The 16171-nt window shown below is 36.4% G+C and overlaps 1 protein-coding gene and 1 long non-coding RNA gene across 8 annotated transcripts in view; one reads left to right on the forward strand and one right to left on the reverse strand.

The window, feature by feature from the left end:
* The window catches only part of LOC306650958, a 162996-nt gene that overhangs the window by 137001 nt on the left and 9824 nt on the right, over window positions 1-16171 (forward strand). The window lies entirely within an intron of this gene.
* GRIA3 (glutamate ionotropic receptor AMPA type subunit 3) overlaps window positions 1-16171 on the reverse strand; it is a 271799-nt gene that overhangs the window by 135205 nt on the left and 120423 nt on the right. For all 7 annotated transcript variants that reach the window (XR_013761060.1, XM_079123363.1, XM_079123362.1 and 4 more), the window contains one exon: window positions 7319-7506. Coding sequence is in view for 6 of the 7 variants with exons in the window: in XM_079123363.1 (XP_078979489.1) it covers window positions 7319-7506 (188 nt within the window). In the remaining variant the exon portion in view is untranslated. The remainder of the gene's footprint in view (window positions 1-7318; window positions 7507-16171) is intronic.

Consider the following 16171-nt stretch of genomic DNA (forward strand, 5'->3'; position numbering starts at 1 on the left):
AAATGGGCAACACGTAGGGAAGTTTTGGGTAAGACAATAGAGATTGTAGTTTTTACTTGATAAGAAATACATGCTGATGTACTTGCTAGTTGTGTGTACAGATCACTCTTTTCAAGTCCTCCTCACAATTTATGCCTACTCTTGTAAGGCCTGTTCCATAGCAGATTGTTTTGTACTATAAGTAAACAAACCTGTTTGTCACGAATGAGCTTTTCACCAAAGGGTAGGCTTAAGGGGCATATTTTCAATTCCATGTGTTAATAGGATATAGCTCCTCTTCAAGTGGAGAAAATACCTGTGAAATGCTTGTTGTGTAAACAAAACCACTCCAGGCCTCATCAGGATTCTTAACTCTTACAACTTCTGGTTGAATCATCTCTGATTGAAAACTCGGATGCAAAATTGATTAGTGATTAACAGCATTTGGAGTCATGCTCGCTGGGTTAAAATTCCAGCTTCAAAAATTGTTAGCTCTATGACCAACAAGTCTCAATTTCCTCACCTATAAATGAAAATAATACTTCCACATACATTACAGGGCTAGTGGGAGGTTTAAATTACATGATACACATACACACAGACACACACACACATGTTGCTTAAAATAGTATCTGGAATGTAGTAAGCACTTAATACCTATTTGTTTTTCAAAATACACAGCACATGTGGTTCAACGTTTTAGTGCCTTTATTTTAAGTGGTGCTGAAAAACCTAGTTAGTCCTCAAATTGTGCATGAGCTAATCAATAGGTGTTACCCAATGTTACATTGGAGGAAAACAACACAAGTTTTCAAGAGTGCTAAACTCATATTAGTGAGAGTTGAGCTTATGATATAACCTTATATTGAACTGATATCTTGAAAAACACATAAGGGCACCATTCTTGAGCAACAGTCCTTAAATAACTTATTTTAATGAGCATACAAACTCACCACTCATGAGCAAATAACTGTGGTTACCAGATTTTAATGCCCACTGGTGCCAAACACCAGTGTGTCAGATGTTCTCCATATATTATCTGATGTGAACCTCACAACACCCATGAAAGAAAGGTAGAGAAACAATCTTTTAAGATGGGAAAATTGCTGGGTGTGCTGGTGCAAGCCTGTAATCTCGGCAGCTTGGGAGGCAGAGGCAGGAAGATCTTGAGTTCAAAGTCAGCCTCAGCAACTCAGTGAGACCCTAAGTAACTCAGAGAGACCCTGTCTGAAAGTAAAATATAAAAAATGGCTGGGGATGTGACTCAGTGATTGAGTGCCCCTGGGTTCAATTCCAGTGCCAAAAAATAAAGGATGGAAAAAATTGATCTCCAAAGGATAAAGTCACTTTTTCTAAAGTTGCACAACAGTCACACAAGTGAGGGAACTAGGATTTGAAGTCATGTCTATTTGATCTCCAAGTTTATATTACTCAACTGTAGTACAAACAAAATATTATAAGAAAGGGTGCTTATCCAATCTGTTTTATGGACTGGTAGGTAAACTTAATACTCTGTAAGGCTCATACAATAAGGGCTTGAACAAAGGGAAATCAACAAAGGGGAGGGAAACTGTGCAGTACCACTATCAGCTGAGCAGAAGGTGAGGTAGGGAGCAAGTATATAGCTGTACCATTTTTGTTCCTCTGTCCTAGGTCTAACTGTGGGTAATGGTACTCTAGGGACCACAATTGCTAGAGAGATTTTGAAGTAAGCACCATTTCCTTCGTGATAAAGGTTTATACCTTAGAAGGGCCTGTAATATTGTTCATCTTGCTTAAATTGTTATCTTTAGAAATCTGACTTACTAACCCAAGTGTTTTGTTTCTTAAAACTACTGTCTTTGAAGGTATTTCTAGGGTTCCTCAATAAGAGGGACCTAAGGGACCAACCTGCTTCAGTATTCTGTCCTTAAGAAGCTCTACTTTCACATCATCCATGATGAGGTATCTTTAGCTTGGAATATCTCCAGGAGAAACCATACATTCTATAATTTTTCTGGGTAAAACATTGAAACATTGATTCGGACTCAACTTAGTCCATGCTGTAATTCAGGCATAGGTTAGGCTAGATTTCCCACTGAATTATCTATGGAAAAAGTGAAAATGTGGTAAAGACCAAATGGGGAATATTTAAATGTCTTTAAGGGGATAGCCTTTTGAATATGTAATAGAAAAATTAGGAGGTACAGTAGGCCCTCTGTATTCTCTGATTCTTTAACCATGGATTCAACAAAGATAAAAATATATGGAAAATTGTATCTATGCTAAAAATACACTTTTCCCCTTGTTATTAATCCCCAAACAAAACACTGTAACAACTGTATATATAGCATTTGTGTTGTATTAGGTATTATAAGTAATCTGGAAATGATTTAAACTTCACAAGAGGACATGGATAGGTTATATACAAACATTATTCCATTTCATAAAAGAGACTTAAGTGTCCATGGATATCTGTATCTGTGAGTGGTTCAGAAATCACTCTCCCACAGCCAAGGGATGTATGTTTCCTTTTCTATTAATTAAAATAAGTCTTCTATAAGGATCTTTACTATTTATGATTACACAAATGGTACGCTTTTACTCCATGTACAAACAGAGAAACAACATGTATCCATTTGTTTACAATAAAAATTAAAAAGAATAAAAAAAGTAAAAAAAAAATAAGATCCAAACTATATTCTAAAATGAAGATAATAAAAGACTAACAGATGAAAAAAAAGGATCTTTACTTGTCAACAAACAGAATTATTTTGGAATTTCAGCATATTCTTTTTTGTATTTATGCATTTTGATAAATCATACATAAGTGGAATGTAATTTCTCATTCATCTGATTGTACATATTGTAGAATCACATTGGTCATGCAGTCATATATGTACATGAGGTAATAATGTCTATTTCACTCTACTACCCCTCCTACCCCATACCCCTTACCCTCCCTTCACTCCTCCTCTACCTAAAGTAATTCGGTATCTTCTTGAAAACAATCTTTAAAAATCTTGTAGAGCTGATCTTTTACTAATTCAGTATGGCCTCACCTTCATAGAACCTTAACTGGTAAGATTTTACTTTCTTCCACTTTCTTCTCTCCTTTATAATGAGTCCTTTTTAGTGCTGACTGTCTCTCTAGTCTAGTTAAGCTCATTGGCTTTGGCACTGTCCTTAGGCGTGCAGAACAGTTGGTCAGTGCCCTCTTTATGGTAACTCTTTATACTTGAGGGTGGTGATTAAACTGCCTCTTGGCTCTCTTTCACCAGGATAAACAACCCCAACTCATTTAGCCTTTCCTCACAGGCCCTATTTTCTAATGCTTTAATCATTTTTGTGGCTCTTCTTTGGATCATCTCTAATTGCTTTGCAACTATTTTAAGATATAATCTGATGAGCAGGCCAAATACAGGGTTTGGCATTGACTGAATATTTATTTAATGAGTAACTTAGAAATTGATGGAGGTGGTTCAGTATAAGGGGCAAGAGCACTGTACTAGGAGTCAAAAAAGACCTGAGTTGTGTCCTTTCTCTGAACTTACAGGGATTTGGCAGGCAACCACATTTGGACAAGTCACCTAATGTCTCCAAGCCTCAATTTATCATCTGTATACTTGTGATAAACACATCTTCCCTGCCTGCCTCCCACAGTGAGGTTCAAATGAGATAAGCTATGTGGAAATGCTTTGTTTTAGTATCAAAGCACTTTACAAACACTATCTCTCAGGAAACTTGCATTTATTAGCACATCTAGATACAGTTTTCATTTCTATTTTAGTAAGAGGAGATGGAGGCACCAAGAGTCAAGTAAATTGCCCCAGGTCACACAGCTAATAAATGACAGAATCCATGCATAATGGCTCCAAAGTCCATGCTCTGACATGCTATGCTATGCTGCCTCTCTAAATAGACATTAAAGATCCAACAAAGCTATATCATTTTATGGCACTTAATCTTCAAAATCAGACCATAGGTATATATAACTGGGGTAGAGAATCTATTTGGTCCTGACTAGTTAACTCTCTGAAAAGTGACCTTTTCCAAAGCTAACATTTAGATTGGTCATTGAATGAAGGCAGCTGTCCACCAGTGAAGAGAGCTTCATGAGCACAATACACTATAGAAGGTACTCTTTCTTTCTTTTTGGTACCAGGGATTGAGCTAAGGGGTGCATAAACACTGAGTTACATCCCCAGCCCATTTTTAGTCTTTATTTTGAAACAGGGTCTTGCTAAGTTGCTTAGGGCCTCACTAAGTTGCTGAGGCTGGCTTTGAACTTGCCATCCTCCTGTCTCAGCCTCTGGAGCTGCTGAGATTACAGGTATGCACCACCACTCTGGGCTATTGAAGGTACTCTTAATTCTTGGATTCAAAATCTATAGTTTCTATAAATTCTCTGATCTCCAACAACCCCTTATGGTTTCATCTGTCTCTAGCTCTGTCCTTTTCTCTGTTAATTCTTAGAGCTGTTGTAAATGTTAAGTTATAGATTAACTGTTATAGATATTAAAGACAGACTAGTACCTAATTGAGTCTTTTTCTTTAATGCTATATGAATAGTTGAGAGAGTTAAAAAAAGAGCTTTGAGAGAAATGTTACGAGAGTTTTGATTTTCCTTAAAAGTGAACATTCACAGGAAAAATAAGAACTTACATCATGAAATGTAGAGATTATGCTATGTAACACTATGTTGAAGACCTGCTTGTATTTGAAAATTGCACCAATTTAGTATTTTCATTAACACCCATTGGCTATAGAGTATAATATTAACTTTATGCCAAAATCTGATCTATTGAGAATGAAATTATAGTGGTATAGCAGGCTATTTTACTTCAGATGCTGGAATTGAGTGTCATTTTATATGAGACTGTAGAAGCTTCCTTCCATCAAAATAACCTCAAGGAAAGTTGAACACACTTAGAAGATGAGGGCATCTCTGGGGAGAACTTGATACTGATTGAGTTATAAATGTTATCATTCTAATTAAGGTCTGTATATGAATTATAATAAGTTTGTCAGAAAATAATTAAAAGCTAACAAGAAAATTGATATCTCTTATTAAATATTTAAAAATATTTTCTTCTAAAGAAATATCATGCTGAAGTTATGTAAACAATTTGTTTAATGAGAAATTGATTTTATATAGGAAATAAATAATGACAAATTTATGATTTAATTGAAATAGGCTTAAGCAGAGAGCTGTCATTTTCAACTTTTGAAAATGTACACTTTCACAATTACATCATGTGGCTGCAGGTACTTTTTTAACTCTAGGTGGAAACAGCAAAATTTCAGTGGAACTTACTGAAATGTGCTTGTTCAATATCCATCCATCCTTCACTATGTACCAGGTACCTTGTTGGACATGAAAGATGTAACAGAGAACAGGATAAACTGGGTTCCTACCTTATAGAACTTATGACCTAGTGAGAACTCCTTAAATGACAGAGAAAACAATCATAAGTTGATAGTTTTCTGACATTTTTTGAAAGAAAGAAAAATAATAAAGTTGTATAGAAAGTATTTTGAGGGATACTGTGAATATGCACATAGAAGAAGGAATATAGAGAAATGTGACATGCAGAGATTTAAAATAATGCCAATTTAGTTTTCCTAAAAGTGCATGGTAATGTTTATTTTTTCTATAGCATTTTATGTCCTATAAAGCAATTATACCAACCATGTGATGTAGAGCAAGTTTTATTTTCTTCATTATGTAGATAAGAAAATGAAGGCAAAAATGTTTAAGTGTTCAAGGCCCTATAGGTATAGAAGATTCAGAGCTCTACCCATCACTTTTTCTATTGCATAGAACTGAAAAATTCCAGACTCCAGCATAAGGTTCTATAAAATCCCAAATATTAACAGAACATAAGATATTCAAGAATTCAAAGTTACTAATACAAAAGAAGGAAAACAAAGTACAATGATGATGTTCCTCTTCTTTGGGCTATTAAGTAGGTCACCCACTAAAAGGCTATTTTGGTATAAAATTTTAGAGGGCATGTAGTACATACACCAATATCACTGACCTGATTCTTCTTTTTCAAGATCTAAGAAAATCAAAGGGAGTTTTTTTTTTTTTTTTTTTTTTTTTTTTTTTTTGGTGATGAGGGAGGGTGATGGGATAGGGGAGGGCAGTTCATTTTTGCAGCTCAAGAGAATGTTGGGAAACTTGATTTAACCAGGCTAATGCTGTATATTTTCTGTGAGCTATGATTCACTAGAGGTGATGCTATTCTTAACAAGGGGGCAGCTTTGTATTTCTACCATGCAGAGTCAGCAGTTTCCTTCCTTCTTCCTTCTTCCTTCTCTCTTTCCCTCTGTTCCTTTCCCTTCCCTTTTCTTACTGGTTTTTTTTTTTTTTTTTTTTTTTTTTTTGGTATTCTTTTCTTATGGGGGTCTATATGACAAATTATTAATATTTAATTTACTATAAAGTAGTTCTCCCAGGCAATGGCTGCTTATTATAATTTAGATCTCTGAAGCTGTTTTGGCCCCCGGGTACACTGGGATCAAATTAGAGTGGAAATATTTCTCTTATAATTTTGTTTATGGAGGCATGGGAAATTTGTTTGTAATTAGTAAATTGGGACTTCTAAGGAAAATAATAAAATTTTACCACTTTTTAATTTGACTCTTTACCCTAAACATAGTATTCATTTGGCTTAGGGTGAAGTATTTCTTCTTTAGTATTAAATTAATATTAAAGCTTAATAATGAATACATTTTAACACACTGCATTGTATTTTTCCCTTGTCTAATATACCATCTTACTTTTAAAAAATGGTCTTCAATTATACATACACATATTCTTTCTCACACAATACCCTGACAGAAAGATAAAATGTGCAAAAATATAGACAATTAAAGCTTGGTAAGTATTGCCCTGACACTCTGCCTACCTATATTTGTCAAGAATGGCTGGTGATCTCTGGAAGGGTCTAGGAAAAGTGTATATTCTAGCAATGAGAAACAGAACTCCTGCTCTTCAGTCCTGTCTAATCCTTGTCTGTTCCATGTTGGGAAGAAGGTGTGGGAAATGAAGGGATTTTCTTTGAAATTGTTATATGTTGAACAGAGGTGTGGAAGGGTGTGTTTATCTGATAGGTAGCATGAAATTGCAGAGACTTTTAGATAAATCATGGTATGCAATTTTCAACAGCTTAGATTTTTTTCTTTCTTTTTTCTCTGCAGTCATTGGGGAGGAAAAAGGATTAGAGAGACTTATCAAAATCTGTTGGCATATTTAGTCTGTTGGCTAGTTAATTTATTAGCAGATATGAGAACTGCTTCAGGATGATGATTTAACATGTTGGCAGGTGGGTGGAATAAATCTCAAATATACCTGTTCCAAAATTGTGTTAATCCTTTCAACTTCACAGTCAATCAAGTATCGTTTTTCCTGCCTTCTGTCCATTTCTTCAATGATGCGCCTGAATTCTTGGATGTCCTTTATGTTTCCCACAGACCTTGCTGTCACTTGCCAGTTGTTTTGCACTGCTGCTTCCATAATCGCTTGTAGGATGGAAAATCCTGAAGGAAGGAAAGAGAGATACGATGATTTTTCCTTTTAAAAATATTTCTGTAGGTATTGAAAGTTCTACTGAGTTTCTATTCATAGTTCATTGGGTCCCTTTGAAATTTATCCACTGGGGAGAGCAGGCTTACTCTTAAATCTGCAGTCAGTTGGCACCTCCATTTTGTTTTAAAGGGAAGAAAATTCTATGATTTGTGGGTACCAAACCAGATGTTGATCTAATCTCTGCCTAAGAAATCACAGCTGAATTATAGTACCTAATTGTTTTTATTGACATGCATTATAATATTTGTGGAATGAATGCCAAGAACTTCCCTTTTATATCTGGCTACAATTTTTCCTATTGCAATTGAACATCATTTCTTTAATCTTTCACATAGCATTCTTCAGAATTGGAAATAACTTGAGTACAGATAGAGTCTTATAACATGACTGGTGCTTAGATGGATGTGACTATTCAACAAGTAAATTATGTCTCTCAAGTAAAATAACTCTATGAAAACCTGACAAATACAGTCTATAACAAAGATATCATGCTTGATTACAGCATTATGAAACAGTTCAATCATGGTAAGTCTTCATGAGTTCTTCCCATTTCACAATTAAAATTACCAGGAATTACTGGTTCCTTTATAGTTATTTTACACAAGACAACTATTAGCAATGAACACCCTGAATCTATATTGAATTGGAAAGAGAGGAAAGATCTAATGCATGAGTTTTGGGTAAGTATTTGAAGTTACAGTTTGAGACATTGGGATGAGCAATACATCTAAATTGTGAGTCACAGAATAGCACAAAGATTTTCTACGTACTGGTCTTTTAGAGCAGTCATATCTCTAATATTGTATTATGCCTATAGTTTTGCTTCTGGTGAATCAATAAACTGAGTATAATTTCATCAAGAAAAGACATCACTTTATTGGGATGTTATCAAAAGCACCTCCCTTCTCATAAATAACAATAGTTTTGCATTTATATTCAGGTAATGACTAATGGGAGTGGGTAATAGGGATGATTTACAAAGCCAAAATGACCTGTGGCATACCAAGTGAACCACAGGAGGAGCAGAGAATGGAGGAAGATCATGCCACCCTTTGAACAATCCAGGCTCTGTGCTGTCTTTGAGCTCACCCTGTAATGTAAGCAGGCTACCGTGTGGAATTGTCCTCACTGTACCATAGAAAATGGTATTGACATTTGGAGAGCAAGCTTCAGGGAAATGGCAGCAGTGACTCAGCTGGTCATTATGACTCCTTTGTGTGCTGGGTGTATGCAGGAAGAAGATCACAAATGAGACCCAAGCACTTGGTAATTTCCAAATGAGCAATTTCAGCACAGGAGCTCAAAATTACAGATCAGAGTAAATTACCATTGCTTTAAATGTTAATTCTTACTCTTTTTAAACCAACCACACATATTTATTTCTCAGATTTACATTTTCATGTGGGTTTTCAATGTGCTCTCTGCTTCAGTGGGGGTTGAGGGCACATGGTGGGATAAGGTATGAGATTAAGAAATAAACATAGGAAGAAAGAGATTAAAGCATTTGAAAAGCTTTCCTGTGCAGTATACAATTAGGCCTCATTAATTTGAATCTCACTAATTAAGAATTTATGAAAATTCAGCAAGGACTGGATTGAATTTTACTTCTGTACTATTTATGAACAATGTATTGGCTGAATAGTAATGGTAATGAAAGTACACAGAGAGTCTTCAATATATTTAAAATAAACTTTTAAAAAGGCCCTATAATACAGGTACTTATGTGTTGAGTCAAAATCTGAATTCTTGTAATATACTCATTGGTCCTATTCTACCACTTGGAATGATACAGAACAAGTTTAATCCCCTTACTGTGTGACAGTCCTTCACATTTTTGAAGGCAGTTAGCATGTCTCCCCTTAACCTTCTTTCTTAAAGTTAAAAATGTCCTGATCCCTCAACAATTACTTCTATGACACGTCAAGTTTCCTCACTGTTCTCTCTCTCTACAATGGATATTTGCCAACATTTTATTGATCCTGATGATTCAGATATGAGCTGACTAGTGTATGTGGATGGCAATAGGATTATTGCTTGCTTTCATGTAGGCTGTTATTTTAGCAGTCTAGGATAGCTAATATTTTAAAATAGCCAAATTATATTAATTAGTATTAAGCTTGAATTTAAAACATGTCAGCTCTCTTCATAAAACCTTTGCTTTGTAAAATTCACCATTCATATGTCAAGATTCATCCCATTCTAGTCTGCTTTTATCTTCCTTTCTTTAGTGTGTCACCCCATTCCAGTCCCCACTTCTTTCCTATTTTCATATTCTTTCAAATCTGGACAATGGTGTCATTCACTCATCCAGTACGCTTATTGTTATCTACTGAAAGTAACTGCCTGCCTATCCTTTTACCAGGTGCACTCTACTACCTGTAGACCTTTCTGGATAGTTTCTTTCCCCTGATGAAGTTTCCTTTAGTGATATCTCATTGATTTCTCAGGAAATGAGTAGATTTATAGTCATGGTAAAAATTCACAAGCAATCGAGAAATCAGTTAAAAGATCTGTATCACAGACATTTAAAAATGCAAGTTAAACTGGATAAATAAATTTATAGTACATACACATGGAATATTACACTGCTGTTCATAAGACAGCTTAATGTATGTAAGCTAACAATGAAAGATTTCCACTATATATCTATATCATGTAATAAAAGAAAAAAGCTGCAAAATATCATTTATAGTATAATTCCATTTTTTTATAGAAAACCCCATACGTTTATATATGTACAGAAAAATATGAAGGAATTAGCAGGAGTTATCTTTGTGATATAGAATTACCAGGAGCTTCTACTTTCACTGTTATTTGTTTATGTGTTATTTGACTATTTTATAAGAAGCAATCGTTAAGTGCAAAAACAATAAAGATGAAAAACTACAACTCATGCTATCCTCTCAGAGCATACGTTCCTGAAGGACATGGATGACAGGTAAGCACTGCTTCTCTATGTGCTGCTTACTGCCACAAATGAAAATTCTTTTTTTCTTTTTTGTTTTCCATGCTGGGGACAGAACCCAGGGCCTTATATAGGTTGATCAGGGGCTCTACCACTGAGCCACATCCCCAGTCTGAGAGGCCTCTTAATAAGTAGTGATTTGATAGAGCTTTCCATGCTTTTCTTCTTTAAATCATGTGAATGAATTACCTATTCAAAAATGTAGTAGAAAGAAAGCATACTTTTTTGGGTTTTGTTTGAAAGAGTGTGTGTTGGGGCCTCCTGAGCTATGAGCTTTGCTTTGCATTTTCTGAGGAAGTCAGAACTATGGCTTAACACTGCAGTGTCTTTGAACATGCAGAGTTTCTCTCTGTCTGTTTTAGCATGTGGCTGTTGCACTTTACAACCCTGGGGGGAATGGTTACCTCGGTTCAGTACATGTCATTGAGCAATCTAGCCAAAGCTTTTGTTTTCATGCTTAATTTATTGTAGGTTGACTGTTCTTGTTGCTGTTGACCAAAGAGTAAATAGGAGCTTGAAGGAGGGAAAGAGCAAAGTTTTACTTGGAGAGACAGAGCAAAAGCAGGTACTGGTGCTTGTAGGAGGTGAGGTTTGTAACAAAGCTCTGGCTTTATAAAAATAAGCCTACTGTTTTAGCAGCTACAGAATTGTCATCCACTCTGTGTGAGCTTTAACATGCCCAACTCTGCAACACTGAAAGCTGCTTTTATTTGAGTAGCAAATCCTGTCATCTTGATTCCAGACCATGAATGCTATTCACCTTCTTTTTCTTCATTTTAAAGAGTGGGATTTACCATATAGGTAACTGGGCAAATGCTGCATTGTCATCTGCATTCCACCAAAATAATAAAAAAAGCATGAAATAGAGTAGTAGGAAAACAACTGAGGGTGAACAACTGCTATAAGCAATGTAATTCTACTGAACTGGTTGTTGGACTACTCAGAAAAAACAAGGAGACTCTCTTGATAAAAGGCAGTGTAGTAGATGCTGTGCTGTATACCCAGGTCCTCCTCTAGCACCAAAGGGCTTACTCCTTCAGTTCTTGGGATAGTTCTTGGTGGAATAGAGCTGCCTGGATTAAGATTATGTCCTTCCTATGGCAGCATGCATCCAATGATGCAACAGGGTGTAAAGGTACAACCTCCTTACTCTCAGTGGGATAACTCGAAAGGGTCATCCAAGCTTTGGAGGTCCCTGAGGTCGAAGGCCGAGAAATTGTTATGACTGCACTACAGCCCATTTCCTGCTCAAGCCTGCATCCTTCTCTCCCCTCAGGAATATCAGTAATAAGCATATTCCCCAATGAACGTTTTGCATGTGTATCTTCAGTTCAGAGCCCACTCCCAGGTGACTCAATCTATGACTATCAAGTTAATTTCACAAAAAGGATGGCAATAGATACAAAAGGTTCTCAAATCTACAATAGTTCAGGATTTTTTCAACATATATAAAATGAAAAACCACTTTGCACTGAACCAATTTAATATTTGATCTGAAAAAAACAGAACAATAAACAGGATATTGGTATGTGGGAGTTGGTAACAAAAATATCAAAAGAAGTACAGTTGAAGATAATTTTCTTTTTTCTACTTTGCATCTTCTAGTAGGGGTTATCACCACCTGTTGCCACTCATGAGTCTATTCCAGATCTCTCCAAACCACACTGTGTGTACTTCTGACATGGTCTGGTATTAATGAATGAGTTTCACAGAAATGTCAGCATTTACAGCAATTTGTGCCTGGCAGGGATTCTCAGAGGCTTTGCCACAAGGCCCCCAAAGGGCTGACTGACCTTCTATAAATGTTTTAGAGGGGCAAGTTGATCTATCTCAGAGTGTAATTATTTGTCCATTGCTAGCAATGGCCTTTTCAATATTTTCAGGTTGAAAAAGAGGGGCTCAAACTGGCCCATGAAAACTCTTGTCTTGTAATTATCAGACATAGAATCATATCATTATAGGCTACAGGGACTCTCACAGATGACTGAGAAGTAGGATAGAATTTTAAAAGCTGTGTAACTCTTTTTTTCAAATGAAATTTTTATGGAAGTTCAGTATCTCAGAAAGATATAAGTAGAGCTGCTCTGGTTTGGTGGGTGGTGGTTAGAGAGGGGAAATGACTTGCTCAAGATCATACAACTACTTTATAATCAGAAATTAGCCTAGAATGTAAGCAGGCAAGTCTAGAGCTAGGGTGAGGCAAGTGAAGCACCCAGGACACAAAATTTAAAAAGCCACCTTCTCAGCTTGCATAAGTGCAGTCTCAATTGTGTCCCCTAATCCTGGCCCTATAAGCAAGTCTTGTCACTTCCAATTTCGTGCTCTGTTAAGTATGTTGTGCTGTCCAGCCTAATTTATCAGTATCATTATAACATGACCCTTGGCAACTTGGCAAAACGGACAGAGACTGTCTCTTTGTGCACCCTTTCATCTCTTTTTGTTGCCACACAAGAGCCTGATATTCCCTGTCTACTCAGTATTCTAATTGGGCCTATTACCACCATTTCCAGCTTTATCTTTTTCCCCCACATCACAACTTCCTTGTCCTATGCTCAATTCTCTCAGCACCCTGCCCTTTTCCAGGTGCCATAAAAATGGTGAATGGCTTAATGTGTTACCCTTCCAGCAAGCACAGTTGCATTTTAGCAGCTACCTTAATACAGTAAGTTGGGAAGGAAAGGACATGGAGATGTTGACCATTGCTTTGGGGTCTGCCCATCTTATGGGGTCATTTGGATGATAAATGTGAAAGTTGGTAATGTGTTTTATGACCTTATGACATTTAACAAGTGAACAGCTGGGAACTTGTGGGTATCTCAGAAGCTAGTATATTGGGAGAGCAATGGTGGGAAAAATCCCCAGAGTGTCTGTGTCCATCCTTCCTAATACCAACTGAGTTCAACTGAAGTAAAGTATTGCTCCCTTTTTCATTTTTGGTCCAAGTTTATTCCTTGAGTATTTCCTATTTATTCCTTTGTCCACATTTCTAGTGATGTTAATGTCTTCATTATTTATTTGTAAGAATCATTACATATTAAGTGTCTGTAATGTATGCAACATATATTTTAATCCAGTTTATCTGACTTTTAATGTTGTTTGTAATATATTTTGATGAACAGAAGTTTAACACTTATGAAATTAATATTCTTGTTCATCAGAAAAATCATGTGAGATGAAAGGAGGCAAATGAAAATTGCTCTTCTAGTGCTCACATGGGCTTTAAACCCAAACCTTATGTGACCCATTCTGTTTCTAGCAACTTATTTGATTTCCATGGACTTTCAAATTTATCTTGCAAATTTTGGCAAAATAAGGGCATGGGTAAGCTCTAGTAGGAGTATGAAGCTATTTCTGAGGCAGAAGTAAAGAGTGGAAAAATAGCAAGGAAAGAGAGAGGTGATGAATCCCAATCAGTCATTTTGTCTTATATTTTGCCATATCTAAGAAATCTTATATATTAAAAAAAATCTGAACTCAAAGACAATACTTCAGGGGATGATTATTCATATTCCAAAGTGTACTTTCTTCTACAAATAACTCATGGAAAGATTCCCAAAGCACATTTGAACCCACATTTTGTTGTTTTGTTGTTGCTTGTTTTTGTTTTAACTTGGTTTAAACACTTTTGGTTCCCATCAAAATCAATATAGTGATAGTCTAAATTTGAGATGCTAATGCAGAAACTGTTCTGTATGTGAGGAGCTTGAGATGGGAAGATCAAAAACCCCTCTGTGTTTGCATATGGATGTCAATCTGTGAATTTTATGGAACAGGATAAAAACAAATATTCACCCACACCCAGCCCAATTTACCCTTGGCAAATTAAGATTTCCTTGAGGACTTTATTCCTTAAAATTGTGTTTGTTTAAGTTTTTCTTTAATTAAGAACTGACCCTCTGCAAATCTTCTCTTCCTCATAGCCACATTATTAGGATGTGTCCTTAGTTAATTTGTGTAATCAGTGAACAGAGGTGTCCCTAGATTCCCAGTTCAGTGTCCTTTTACCTCTTCCCTAATACAAATCCTCCTTCAACCCAAATCAAACTCTTTGCTTGTACTAGATTGTCCATGACCGATAATAGTTTCAATGATGACCCTCTCTATGAAGGATTTATGTTTTAATAATTGGAATCAAAGACTAAACAAGCAAAGTCTAAGGGAGAAATTGTAGACAAGAGCAATAGCGTATTACTTGGCAACTTGAGGTATTCCTGGTACCCCACTATTTCACTAGAGGAGGCAACCACTACTTGTCAAGTTTAAGGTTGGTTGTGAAGCTGGCAGTGCATGTAATCCTGCCTTTTCCATTTTTCTTGTTCATCGTGTTCTTCATTATGATCTTTGTCTCCCTGCTGGTGAATTATGTAGCTTCATTCTCCTCACCATGAGCTGAGAAAATCTGCCCAAATAGATGTGTCAGTTTTGTTGAGTGAAAGTAAACTTGCTTTGCATTGTCAGCTGAATGGAAATTTAGAATACCATCTGGAGTGGATGTGCTTAACGTCTGGGAAAACAGAATAGGCAAGCCTCTGATCCTCGACCACACAAGGTATGATATAAAAAATAATAATAAACCTGAAAGAAACTGGAGTTTAGATTAAAGGTGTTACTACTACAACACTTGCAAATAATTTCTTTATATTTCTGTTTGGTATCTAAATAATTGCCCTGTGACAGATTACCTGCAGTGCAAACTCACAGAGGGCAGGAATCATGTCAAAGCTACTCTGTGGACAGTTGAGCACCTAACAGATGTCATGTGGTAAATTATTATGCTGATTAATATTTCCTTATTTGGTTTCTTAATCCCCTTAAGCCGATAATTTCCAGCACTGATCACATGACTGAGTTCCCTATTTAAGCAAGTGGTGAATAGCCTGGTGTTTGCAGGCATTTTATGAATATCTGGGATATGGAGATGACCATAGATTTCAACCAGATAATGCACTTGCCAGCTCTAGTTGGGTGATATTGGGCGGAAGGTCTTACACATAAATATAAAGGGGCTCCACTTAGGAAAGAGTGCTATCAATTGGCCACCGTACATCTTCTTCCCAGGTCAAATTCATTCCAAATGGAACGACTACAAATAAGAAGATGACTGCCCACACTGTCACCCCTCCTCCAGCATGGGATGAATTTTTACAAGGTTCACAGAAGTTGATATATTTTGAATTGAGCATCCTAGTAGTTCTTCCTTGACTTTCTTCCTAGTAGTTCATGTTGTGTTATGCTTATGCAGTAGTAAAATGAAATGACCCAAGCTGGGCACAGGTGTGCCTGCCTGTAATCCCAGTGGCTCAGGAGGCTGAGACAGGAGGATCACAAGTTCAAAATCAGCCTCAGCAAAAGTGTGTGCTAAGCAACTCAGTGAGATCCTGTCTCTAAATAAAATACAAAGTAGGGTTGGGGATGTGGCTCAATGACCAAGTGCCTCTGTGATCAATCCCCAGAATCCTCCTCCCCCCACAAAAAAAGAAAGAAATGACTCAAGTGGGGCTTGAGTTCAGAAAAGATATGCTTGGATTCCACAAAACAAAAGGCTGCTTATCAGTAAAGTGACTTATCTGGGAATATTCTCCAGAATTTTAAATTTTCAGAAAGAAATACCAACACAAAACTCTTAACATTTTCTGAGTTTTTGGAGTGAG

This window comes from Sciurus vulgaris, assembly GCF_902686455.1.
Source record: "Sciurus vulgaris genome assembly, chromosome: X".
NCBI lineage: Eukaryota > Metazoa > Chordata > Mammalia > Rodentia > Sciuridae > Sciurus > Sciurus vulgaris.